This window comes from Balaenoptera acutorostrata, chromosome 15 (assembly GCF_949987535.1).
Source record: "Balaenoptera acutorostrata chromosome 15, mBalAcu1.1, whole genome shotgun sequence".
Classification (NCBI taxonomy): Eukaryota; Metazoa; Chordata; class Mammalia; order Artiodactyla; family Balaenopteridae; genus Balaenoptera; species Balaenoptera acutorostrata.
This window is the reverse complement of record NC_080078.1, coordinates 23,638,165-23,650,397: the sequence shown is the minus strand read 5'-3', so window position 1 is coordinate 23,650,397 and position 12,233 is coordinate 23,638,165. Positions and strand designations below refer to the sequence as shown.

Genomic DNA, 12,233 nt, shown 5'->3' with positions numbered 1-12,233 from the left:
GGCTGCTTCTGGGCCAGATGGACTTGGTCTCCCGTCCCTGCAAGGTGAGGAGGAGGCGGGATGCCAGAGCACCCCTCGCGGAGCCCAGCGTGAAACTTACCGGCTGCTTCCTGGTGTCAGAAGCTTCCGTCCTGCCCGACTCACGATCGATCTCTTCTTGCAAGGCCTTTCGCCTCACCTGAGCAAGGAAAAGGAAAGAGGGCAATGAGACAGCCAGTTTCGAGCTTCAAACCCAGGACAGAGATGAGGTGGGGTGGGGGGACTGGAGGGGGATGGGCAGCTTTGTTCTGCTGCAGACCGGGGGGGGGGGGGGGGGGGAGGCATTTGTCAAAAATACCCTCTCATCACGTGAGGGGCAATCCCTTGGCCTAAAACGTGCAAGCCTCATTCACCCTTCTTTTCCATTCCTTAAGAATGAATCTTCCAGGGGAATGCCCTGGCGGCCCACTGGTTAGGACTCGGCACTCTCACTGCCAGGGCCCGAGTGGTTCAATCCCTGGTCAAGGAACTAAGATCCCATGAGCTGAGTGGTGCGGCCAAATAAATAAATAAAAGAATGACCCTTCCTAGACACTGAAGTTTATCCACCTTTAGCATTAGAACCTTTTCTGTTTGTAAGAGCCATTTGGGGTGGAAATTTTCTCAGAACACACGCCCAAAGCCCTGCCTGTACAGAGGCTATTGTAGTTAACTTTCTTGCTGACAGCATCGTCTTCTAGAAAGAACACAGGCTCTGGAGTCAGGCATAGGCTAGTTTGAATCCTACCACTGCCATTACCTAGTTGTGTGGTCTTGCGTAAGTCAATTAATCTTTCTGTACCGTGGTCTATTTATCTGCAAACAGATGGAAATATCAGCTACCTTGGAGGATAAATGGGAGACAGAGAACTGTGATACTGCGGTTTATAGTAAGAAATATATGACAAGAAATATATATATATAAACTCCTCCCCATCCCTGGCAGAGTTCCAAAAATGCTAGGAATTTCCTAAGTGATGGGAACAATCGAAAGTGTCCTTTGTTATGTTAATTGGGTGACTTTTGTAAGCACCTGAGGACAGGGGCTGGTTGCCAAGAGAACCAACCACTGATGAGAGGGTTGGAACTTTCAGTCCTGACCTCTGCGGAGGGGAGTGGAGCAGGAGATCGAGCTCAGCCACCAAATGGCCAATGATTTAATCAACTGTGCCTCTGTGATGAGGGCTCCACAAAAACCCAAAAGGTCAGGGTTCGGAGAGCTTGTGGGTTGGTGAACGCTGGAGATTTGGGGAGTGGAGCTCTCGGAGAGGGCGTGGAAGGTCCACGCCCTTTCCCACACACCCTGCCCCGTGCGTCTCTTCCATCTGGCTGTCCCTGAGTTATAGCCTTTCATAATAAACCAGTAATCTGGCGAGTAAAATGTTTCTCCGAGTTCTGTGAGCCACTCTAGCAAATTAATTGAACCTGAGGAGGAGGTCTTTGGCAGCTCTGATCTATAGCTGGTTGGTCAGAAGCACAGGTGACAAGCTGGCTTAAGACCGGCGCCTGAACAGGGACAGGGGTGGGGAGCAGTCTGGTGGGACTGAGCCCTCCACCTGAGCGGTCTGACGGTATCTCCAGATAGACCGCGTCAGACCGAGTTGAACTGCAGGACACGGCGTGGTGTCGGGGAGTTGCTGGTTGGTGTAAGAAAGCCCCCAGCCCCACGATGAACTGCGGCACAGAACGTAAGACGAAGAGTCCCCGGCACACAGCAGGGACACCTCACACACTGTTACCAGAGAGGCTCAAGGCCACAGTCAGCGTACCAATGACCCTGCGGTTTGATACAGAAGCTTCTAGGGCCCAAGGGTTCAGGTGTGACTTTAGCTTCCCCCAGTTTGTGGCCCCTCCTCTTCTCTTCTAATCTACCACAGGCTGAAATGAGGTGACCATTTATATAGTTCAAAACTACATAAAACAGGACTTCCCTGGTGGCGCAGTGGTTAAGAATCCGCCTGCCAATGCAGGGGACGCAGGTTCATGCCCTGGTCCAGGAAGATCCCACATGCTGCGGAGCAACTAAGCCCGTGCGCCACAACTACTGAGCCTGTGCTCTAGAGCCCGCGAGCCACAACTACTGAAGCCTGCGCGCCTGGAGCCCGTGCTCCGCAACAAGAGAAGCCACCGCAATGAGAAGCCCGCGCGCCACAATGCCGCAACTGGAGAAAGTCCGTGCACAGCAACGAAGACCCAACGCAGCCATAAAAAAAAAAAAAGAAACTGCATAAAACAAATCCAAAGGGCAGCAGTAGGGATGAGAGAAAATGGTGGTATATTCCTATGTCAGAGTCATGCTGCTGACAGGGAACAATGTGGATGTGCACTCACTGAAGCGGAAAGCAGCTCACCAGCTAAATGATAAAAGTGAAAAGAACAGTATACAGAGCGTAACTGTACGCTGCTTTAAAATCACACATACACAGTTACAAAGGAAAAATCTAGAAGAATGTAACAACGAAGGGTTAACAGTGATTATTAGTAGGTGGTAGCAGGGGTCCCCAACACCCGGTCCGCTGGAGGGGAGGGGAGCGGAGCGGCGGGAGGGGAGGGGAGCGGCGGGGAGGGGAGGGGAGGGGAGCGGCGGGGAGGGGAGGGGAGCGGCGGGGAGGGGAGGGGAGGGGAGCGGCGGGGAGGGGAGGGGAGGGGAGGGGCGGGAGAGGAGGGGAGCAGCGGCCCGTGAAGCTTCATCTGCTGCTCCCCGTCACGAAACTGGTCCCTGGTGCCAAAAAAGTTGGAGACCGCTGGGTGGTAGGACTTCAGGTTGCTTTTCCCCCCCTATTTTTCCTTTTAACACAATGACCTTTTTACCAGAAAAAGAAAGGGAGAGTTGGGGCAGAAAGCTTCACTTACATTGAGATCATCTGTCACCCAAAACAGAAGTTTTCTTTGAAAGTGTGAAGTATTTAATAGGCACAAATGCATAAGAAGCAAAGAGGTGGCTGGTGGGCCTTGCCCGTGTGAGCGGCGGGACACGTGGGAGAGGCGCCGAGGGCAGGGGCTGGGCCTGGCCGGGTTAGGGCCCCACCTCCATCCTCCCCACCAGCCACTGCAGCCCGGGCCCCCTCTCCCCAAACGATGAAGACCTGCAGGAGGCTGGGGAGCCCCTGGTTCTGGGGGGCCTGCGCTCTGTGCCAGGCCCTGGACTGGCCCCGTCAGCATCCTCCTACTGAGCCTCTCCCCTCCCGGGAGAGAGGCCCCCAACACCCCAAAGGCATTAGGAACTTCCTCGCAGCATCCTGTAGGCCCCCCTCCTTGTAGTCGGCTGACTTGCAAGCACTCCTCCGTTTCTCTCTCCTGGAGCAGCAGGGCCACGACACGGGCCGTCCCCACATCACACCCTGTTGCTTCTGTCCAGCAATTACTTGCTGACACAGCGTGAGGATGCAGGCAGGTGAACGGCTGCCACTTACAAAGCACAGGTCTCGGGCAGGCCCCGGCTGCCACTTACAAAGCACAGGTCTCAGGCAGGCCCCTGCTAAGCGCCTCCCAAACGGCCTCATTTGGTCTTCACAGCTACCTACCTGGGGGTCGAGAGGTTAGTGACTGCCAAGGTAACCTCATTAGTAATGGCCCAAGGCTGTACCTAGGTGGTTACTATGCTGTCCTGATAGGCCTTGGGGTCCAGGATCATAAAAATATCTCAATTCTTGGGCTTCCCTGGTGGCGCAGTGGTTGAGAGTCTGCCTGCCAATGCAGAGGACACGGGTTCGAGCCCTAGTCTGGGAGGATCCCACATGCCGCGGAGCAACCAAGCCCGTGAGCCACAGCTACTGAGCCTGCGCGTCTGGAGCCTGTGCTCCACAACAAGAGAGGCCGTGATAGTGAGAGGCCCGCGCACCGCAATGAAGAGTGGCCCCCGCTCGCCGCAACTGGAGAAAGCCCTCGCACAGAAACGAAGACCCAACACAGCCAAAAATAAATTAATTAATTAAAAAAAAAAATTCTATGAGAACAAAATTAAAAAAAAAAAAAAATCTCAATTCTAGAATGTCCAGGTCCCACATAGGATCTGGGCATGACAGAAGCAGAAGCTGGTCCACAACAGAACAACTTCTCCTAACGCTCCTGTACAACAACTGTATTTCTATATACAACAATAAAAATTGAACTGAAATAGTATTTACAATAGCATCAAAAATATAAAATACTTAAGGAAAATTTGACAAAAGTTGTGCAAGAGCTGTACACTGAAAACTATAAAACAATACTGAGAGAAACTAAAGACCTAAATAAATGGACAGAGATGCCACGTGTACGGATCAGAAGCCTTCACACTGTTAAGATGTCAGTTCTCCCCACATTGGTCTACAGATTCAAGGCAATCCTAATCAAAATCCCAGCGGCATTTTTTGGTAGCAACCAACAAGTTAATTTTAAAATTTATACAGAAGTGCAAAGGACCTGAAATAGCCAAAGCAACTTAAAAAAGAACAAATGCTAGAGACTTATACTGCCTAATTTAAGACATTATATAGTTACAATAATCTAGACAATGAAGTATTAGTGTAAAGATAGACATACAGATCAATGAAACTCAATAAAGAGTCTAAAAATAGTCCCACACCACACACACACACACACACACACACACACACACACACACACACGGTCAACTGATTTTTTACAAAGGTGCCTAGGCAATTCAATTGAGAATTTAAAACGTTTTTAACATCAAGATAATGCTAGAAACATTGGACAGCCAATAACAAGGAACAAATGATTGATACATGCAACAATACAGATAAATCTCAGAATCATGAGGCTATAAGTGAAAGAAGCCAGTTTAAAAAAGAGCACATACTGTATAATCCCAATTATATACAAATTCTAGAAAACGCAAGCTAATTCATAGTGACAGAGAGTAGTAGTGGTTACCTGGGGATGGGAAAGGAAGGGATGGAATACAAAGGGGCACAAGGAAACTTTCGGAAATGATGGGTACGTTCATCATCTTAATTGTTTAGCTGGTTTCCTGGACGCATACCTGTCAAAACTCATCGAACTGTACACCTTAAATATGTGCAGATTCTTGAATGTCAATTATAGTTAAATAAAGTTGCAAAAGGCAAAAAAAAAAAAAAAAAAATGCTCCTGAATGGAGGCCAGGAGGTGGTGACGCGTGGGCCGGGCAGAGCACATGCCCACTGCCTGGCTGCAGGTCACAGGGACATGTCCCCTTTTCCCCCTGCAGTGGTTATGAGGAGGACAACCTCAGCCTGGGATTCTGAAGGACCGGACAGCCCCTGAGCCAAAGTCGAGGCAATGAACAGCTCTCCCAGCATGAAGTGGGGGAGGCCACAGGCTCCCCGCCACTGGAGGGGCGGCAGAGGCTGGCCTCATTGCCTTTGGAGTCCCTGACGCCTCTGGGACCAGGATCTCGTGGCCTGGCGGGAGGCGAATGTGCGTCTGGGAAGGGAAGACGCCTGGGAGGACGAGCACCGGTCGTACCTGGTCTATGTGCGCCTCGTCCATGTTGCCCTTCTTTTCCAACACTACCTCCAAGTCCGTGTCGGGCTCCTGCAAAGAGGGCAGAAGGAGTAAGGCTCCAGCGGACGATGGCCTCTGCCCTGGCAGCCCAGCTGGATGAGATCACAGCAGAGTCCAGAAAAGACTCAAGACCGGAGCGCTACGCCCACCCCTATCGCCCACAGAACGCCTGCCATCCTTCTCTTCCACGATTCTCCCCAATTCTGTCCTGAAGACTGTGGTCCTGACCTATTTGACAGATGGAGGCACTAAGGCTCAGAGAGGTGAAGTGAGGTCACCCCACCGCTCAGGGACAGGGCTGACATTAACTCAGGTCTCCCGACTCAGGCCTACAGCACAACCTTTCCCGCCAGACGTCACCTCACTTCCCAGGGTGACACCAAACCAGCAAGAGGAGAAAGGCCAAGGCCCCCACTGACAGTGGGGGAGGAGGGGCTGGCGAGGGCCAGGGAATGCAGAGGTGGGGCTGGGGGCCTGCAGCAAACCCGAATCCCCCCAGTTCTCTCCTCCATACCCCACCCCAGCCCCCCAGCTCCGGAGTTCTGGTCGGTACCTTCTCTCCTGCCTGGACAACCAGGACAGGCTCTAACTCTGCTTCCCCGCCCCCAACACTGGTCCATTCCATACAGCAGCTCGGGTACACCCTAAATTTACATGTTATATGTCAACGCTATCTCAATTAAAAAATAATAAAACCACCTCAACTGGACCACACCACCCCATTCCTGAAAACCCTCCAGGGGCTCCCATCTCATTTACATGAAAATCCAGACCCCTGTGGCCTCTACAGGCTGCCAGGACCCCAGGTGGCCCAGCTCCCGCCACGCCAGCCTCTTTGCTCCTCCTAGGGCCTCTGCAACTGCTGCACAGACAGCCCCAGCCCCTCACAGGTCTCAGCTCCCACACAGAATCCTTGCTGGGCCTGCATGGGCCATGCTCTCACGGGCCACCCTCTCTCAGTGGCCTCAGCCCCTGCGGGACCATCTGACAGCAAGATTCAGGTTGGCCACTTTCCCCTAGTCCTTCAGCAGTGACAAATGCCACGTCCTCGCTTCGGGTGTGCTCTGCCTGGTACCCCGTGTCACCTGTGAGGAGCCCTGGATGGCTCTGCTCGCTCACATCACCTGCCGAGTCCCAGTGCTCAGCCCACCTCCTCCCTCCCCTCCCCAATCAAGGAAGCCTGTCAGGGGAGAGAGCACATCTCTGCTGTCTTCACCAGGCCACCATCCCTTCCCTTCCTCCTGGTAACAGGACCCCGGTATTCCTCTCAGAAACCACCGCCCCCCAGTTTCAGACAGTGGAGTTCCAGTGGGACTGATACCCTCAGCCCCTGCCCACTGGCTTCAGATCTGGGCTTCTGGTTTGTGTGACCCAATTGAGATCTGGGAGAGCAGTGCTGGGACTTTCCCTGTAACCGTTTTGGAGGGGCCACCGCTCTCCCTTTGCGGGTGGCTTACCTACTATGAAGAAAGCCTGGAGATGCTGGGACCATCTCACCACGGGGTTGGGGTGGGAAGGAACCTGACATTAAAACCAGCATTGAAAAATACAAAGCCCAGAGCTAGGGAAAGCCACACAGGCATCTCCTGCGATCTAAATCTATTTGATCCCTAAATTGTGTATCCTGAGCTCAGATAGCTATGGACATCATATTACCTCAAACTATTTGGTTCCTGAGCTTTAGATAGCAAGTGGCAAGAGTTCAGAAAGAGAGGCATTTATCTGAAAAGCTTATTCTAATTAATCCAGATCCTGAGTGCAGATAGTGAGAACTCGGGTAAAGTTTCGATAGCAAGGGATACCTGTATTATTGAGACTATTACACTAGCACCTGGATCCAGCTATACCTGAAGGTAGTAGCTCTCAAACCTTCTAGTTACAAGTGTTGATAAATCCCCTTTTCTGACTGAAGTCAGTTTAATCAGGGCTCTGGCAGCTAAAAAGCTGAGTGCCGTGTGTGTGCGCGTGTGCGCGCGCACACACACACACACCCAACTTCCACCCCTATTCTCCCCAGTGTGCTTCTGAAGGAAGCCTACCTCCTCCCAAGGTTCTCCTGCTACTCTGCTCTCCTGCCTCTTCTTCTTCTTCTTCTTCAGAGCTGGCTCCTCAGTGTCCGCCTGCTCTGCCTTTTTCTTGGACTTCATTTTCTTCTTCACAGGGGCCTTGGGGTCATCTCCTATTGGGATGTATTCTGGAGCTTCAACTTTGACTAACTTCTTTTTACTTCCTTTCCTATGGCTGCTCTCCACAGACCTGGAGAGCTCAGGGTGCCCCAGGGGGTTATCTCCCTCCTGGTGGATTTTCTTTTTCTTCTTCATCTTCATGTTGTGTTCCCTGGGGCTCCCCTGCTTCCGTTTCTGTCTCGAGGCTGCCTGCTCAGGGACGCCACCTTTCCCAACTGAGCAAGCGTACAAAGCATCCCTGGCCTCACAGAACCAAGGGTCCCTGGCTGAGAAGGCTGTAGCTTCCTGCGACTTCTTCTCCTTCTTGTGTTTTTTGAGCTTCTTGCCAACTCTGGTCACCTCCTCGCCCTGCCTGGGGTCTGGGGAGGTCTTCACCCTTGAGCCAGGGGACACGGACTTTCTCTTCTTCTTCTTTTCCCTACCGAGGGACTCAGATGGACCAAGTGCCTGCTTCCTGGGGCTGGGCGATGGCTCAATCCGCCTGGCACGTAACACGGTCTCAGGTTCTAGGGGCTCCTCGCAGACGGTGCTGTGACCCTTCTTTTTCTTCTTTTTCTTCATTAGAGGCGTTTCGGGTGCCTGCTCTTGGACCATATTCTTTGAGGGTGATGTGGCTCTTGTGGGACAAACCTCCGCAAAATAATTGTCACTGTTTAAAACCGAGTATTGAGTCTCTGGTTCTTTAACTACCTTCTTTTTTTTCTTCTTCTTTTTTTCTGGGAGCCCAAGGCCCAGGTCTCCTTTGTGAGTCTTAGTGATCATTCCTGAAAAAAGAAATGGTACAAGTTATCGGCATGCCAAGCCACCCTGAGTACAATTCCACTAGATATTACCAAAAGTCACGTTTCCTGGAGTGGATGGTCTGAAAGGTTAGGGGCTGGGAAAATGGGAATGATTCCTGTGGAGCAAAGGGAAATATGATGGAAGAAACAGAATGGAGTTTGAATCCTGACAGCCCCAGGTTGAAATCCAAGCTGCTCCCTCACCTTAAGTCAATCAGCTATCCTCGCTGGGCCTTAACTTCCCCAGCTGAAAATGGGGGGAGATAACACTTCCTTCCTCAAAGAGCTGTTGGAAAGAATAAACGATAATCCATGGAAAGTGCTTTGTACATCACTGATTCCCTTTCCTAACCCCCTTCCTCAAACCTCTTAAGCCTAATCATTCTCTCCAGAAATGTACCCTGTGCCAGCCACTGAGGGCACAACTGCACTCAAGCCACAGGCCAGGCATGGCCCCCGGGGCTTACCTTTTACTGGATGAAGGGGACAGAAATCCTGAGGTCAGCTCCTCTTGCTGATTGTCACCAGAGGCAGTAACTGTGACACAATTAATCCATTCCCTTGCTTCATCTAAAGAGCGCTTCTGCTTTGCGTCTGGAAATTAATTGCCCCCGCCTGCACCGAGGGTGACTTACTCTTCTAATTACCTTCCCATGTGGCTAGTAATGAGAGCAGCAGCAAGGTATGGTGAGGAGCCCCAGCTGGGGCTGAGGACGCCTGCATTCAAATGGTGACTCAAATACTCTTGCCACACAGCACTGGCTTCTCCAGGCCTGAGTTTTCCTATCCATAAAAGAGGCACTGAACCAGATCAGATCAGAGGCTAGTGGGGAGGGGGGGAAAGGGGAGGAGGGAGGGGGGAGGGGAGGGGGGCCATATCCAGCATACAAGCCTGTTTCACTGTTTTTAATTTTTCAAATAAATTGCCAACATTTAATGATTGGAGAAAACACAGAGCAACCTTGAACACTCAGCTTTTTTTTTTCCTTTGGCAGGGCTGGGGGGTGGTCAAGGAGGCGCCTATGAGAAGGGCCTGGGTCCTCAAGTACATTTCAGCTTCCAGTTGTACTACGTCTCTCACACCAGTCACCAGCCCACTTCCTGCTCTCTGGACTAGATGACATGGTGACACTCAGGGAATCCAGAAACAAACGGCCTCTCACAGGAGCTTTGGACAGTGGGCGGGAAAGGCCAGGGAGCTTCTCCATCCTGCAGCTTTCTTCAGAACCCAGAGGGTCCATACTGGACCTGCCTCTTAGCTGCTTCAAAGAGCCAGGCCAGGCCAGAGCTGTAGCTCAAGTTCACTCATAACTGGCTCCAGGAGCACCTGGAGAGCCAAAGGAACACTCGCTCGCTTACTCCTGTCTGTCTGGTTTTCTGCTGTATTCCCAGGGCCCAGCTCTATACCTGGCACAGAGCGGGTGCTCAAGAAATACTGAACGAAGGAAGGAATGCTAGAGACACAGACGTGAACAAGAGATGACTCTGCCATCAAGAAGCAGGTAGGTGTGGGTGGGAAAGACGTGTGTTAACAATGATACAGGTGATAAAAGCAAGCACAGTGGTAAGGTCAGGGTAAGAGAGGTCATCTAATCTGGCCTACCAGTTGTCAGGAAACTTTCTGAAGGACAGAGGTTTCCAGCTTGGGCAAGTGCAGGATGGCGGTGCTATTCCCTAAGACAAAGAAACTGAGGTGGGGCGGTAGCGGGGGAGGCGAGGGCTGAAGGAGACAGGCTGGGTGGAACAGATGCCTTTAGATGTCCGTGTGGAGATGTTGGTGGGCATGGATGAGGCTCAGAGGTGACTGGGCTGACACGGGTGACGTAAATTTAGGAATACATGGATGGTAAGTAAGCCTTGAACAGAACGAGCCTGAGACAGAACCTTAAGGAATACTAACGTTTAAATGGGTGCGCTGAGGAAGAGGGGCCTGCAAAGGAGAGGGAGAAGGTGCAAACGTGGAGAGGGTGGAGTCAAGGGCGCCAAGGGTGCCTCAAATGGAGGAGTGGTCTAGAGATCGAATAAGAACAAAGAAACCAAGGGGAGGCTGTCCCCACCTTAACCCCCTTCTCTCCCCATTTCCGCCGTTCAAATCACTGTAGCATCCTCCTCTTTACACTGAAGATCCTTCTCTTCAAACCTGAGATCCTAAATGTATTCATTCCTTCAAGGAAAAGGGAAGAGGAAATGAACCTTACAGCGTCTCCTGCGAACGCAAATGCTTTCTCCAAAAGCGCTTTTTAAAGTCTCGCGGTAGCCTCGTGAGGCTCGGTGTGAGTAACCCATCTCAGAGACGTGCAAACTGAGACTTGGAGACTTTTAATTTACTTGCCCTGAGTCCCAAAGCCAGCAAGGGGTAAGATTCGAAACCAGCCCGCAGAACTTCAGAGCCTGTGCTCTCCGCATAATAGCACCAACACCCCACTCCCACTGCAGGCTCACTAGCAGGAAGCAAGAGAGCCGGGAGGCGAAACTGCCTCCTCAAAGGCTCTACCGCGCCAAAGCTTCCGCACCAACACAGAAGGAGGGATTACGCAGGGTCCCGGGCCCAGCTCCAAGGCGGGAGAACTTCCTGGAGACTGCGGCCTCAGGCCGCGGCGAGCGCACACCGGCGACGGGGGGGACTTGAATCTGAGGGTGCGGGTCGCCCTCCAGTCCCTCGGTTCTCCGCGCAAGTCCCCAGGCCCAATCTCCAGCCCCAGCTCCGTCCTGCCTGGTAGGCGCCCTCCTCACTCACCCGAAGGCCAAACTTCCCCGCCTCCACGTGAGAGCCCACTACGCCGTGACCCGGAAGTCGATCTCGAGTCGCTGGCCCGCCCCCGCAAGATGCGGTTCCTTCCGGGTCGCGGCCTCGCGGGGAGCGCGGTTGCCATGGAAACTGCAGACATGGCGGCCCCGGCCCCGGTGGGCAGCGTCTCTCAGCGTTTGGAACGGGCGCTTTCAACTGAGTCGTCCATCACCACCAGGACGCCAGGGCACGTCGTGTCTCCCGTGTCCCTCGATCTGCGCGTCTCGCCGGGACAGGTTGCGGAGCTGCCCGGCAAGAACCTGTGGGAGCAGATCTGCGAGGGTAGGCAGCCCGGGCCGGCCGAGAGGGGCGGGACTCGGGCGGCCAGGTGGGGCCGACGCTTCCTGGGCGCCTACTGTGCGTCTGGCGGCTGACGCGCGAGGCCTCCTGGCGGCTTCGCCGCGGGCCCTCCGGGCTCCCCATGTTACGTAGGGGAAACAGAGGCTCTGAGAGGCTTGCCCGAGGTTATGCAGCGCAGCCTCCAGCCTGCATCCATAGTCAGGTCGAAGGCAGGGGAAGGCGGAATAAAGGGGACCAGCTGGTGTGGGCTAGTGGTACTCAAATCTCATTTAGTGAACTGGAAAGAATCGCTGGGACGGAGATGGGGAGCTTGTTTAAAACATAGGTTCCCAGGCCCCGCCCACAGGGCTCCTAATGGGGTGTAGGGGAGCACTTTGAAGGAGCATCCCAGGTAATTTTGATGTAGATAGTCTGTGGCCCACGCGTTGAGCAAGCCTGGTCTAGACAGATTTGGCTTTAATCCTTCTCTTCTTCTAGCCTTCCTTAAAATTCGTAAGTGGAGTTTGTTTAGTTCACCTTCTTTTGTGGGCCTACATGTACCCTTGATCATGAGGCCCCGCAGTACTCTTCACATTCGTTAGAGTTAGGCATACCTCCGAGATGTTGCAGGTTGTGTTTCAGACCACAGCAATAAAGCGACTCACAGGAATTTTTTGGTTTCCTAATGCA

The 12,233-nt window shown here is 52.8% G+C and overlaps 2 protein-coding genes across 7 annotated transcripts in view; one reads left to right on the top strand and one right to left on the bottom strand.

The window, feature by feature from the left end:
• Nucleotides 1-11,318, bottom strand: part of KNOP1 (lysine rich nucleolar protein 1) — a 28,797-nt gene extending 17,479 nt beyond the window's left edge. For 3 of the 4 annotated variants that reach the window (XR_009005348.1, XR_451538.3, XM_007188304.3), the window contains exons 1-4: nucleotides 11,214-11,318; nucleotides 7,548-8,458; nucleotides 5,470-5,538; nucleotides 101-178 (exon numbers count right to left, since the gene is read on the bottom strand). Coding sequence is in view for 2 of the 4 variants with exons in the window: in XM_007188304.3 (XP_007188366.2) it covers nucleotides 101-178; nucleotides 5,470-5,538; nucleotides 7,548-8,456 (1,056 nt within the window). In the remaining 2 variants the exon portion in view is untranslated. Of the gene's footprint in view, nucleotides 1-100; nucleotides 179-5,469; nucleotides 5,539-7,547; nucleotides 8,459-8,943; nucleotides 9,276-11,213 lie in introns of those variants that run through there. The other variant, XM_007188305.2, reaches the window with a different exon arrangement.
• Nucleotides 11,319-11,328: 10 nt separating this feature from the next.
• The window catches only part of IQCK (IQ motif containing K), a 137,379-nt gene continuing 136,474 nt past the window's right edge, over nucleotides 11,329-12,233 (top strand). For 2 of the 3 annotated variants that reach the window (XM_057528806.1, XM_057528805.1), the window contains exon 1: nucleotides 11,363-11,546. In XM_057528806.1, coding sequence (XP_057384789.1) covers nucleotides 11,363-11,546 — 184 coding nt within the window. Of the gene's footprint in view, nucleotides 11,547-12,233 lie in introns of all 3 variants that reach the window. The other variant, XM_007188434.3, reaches the window with a different exon arrangement.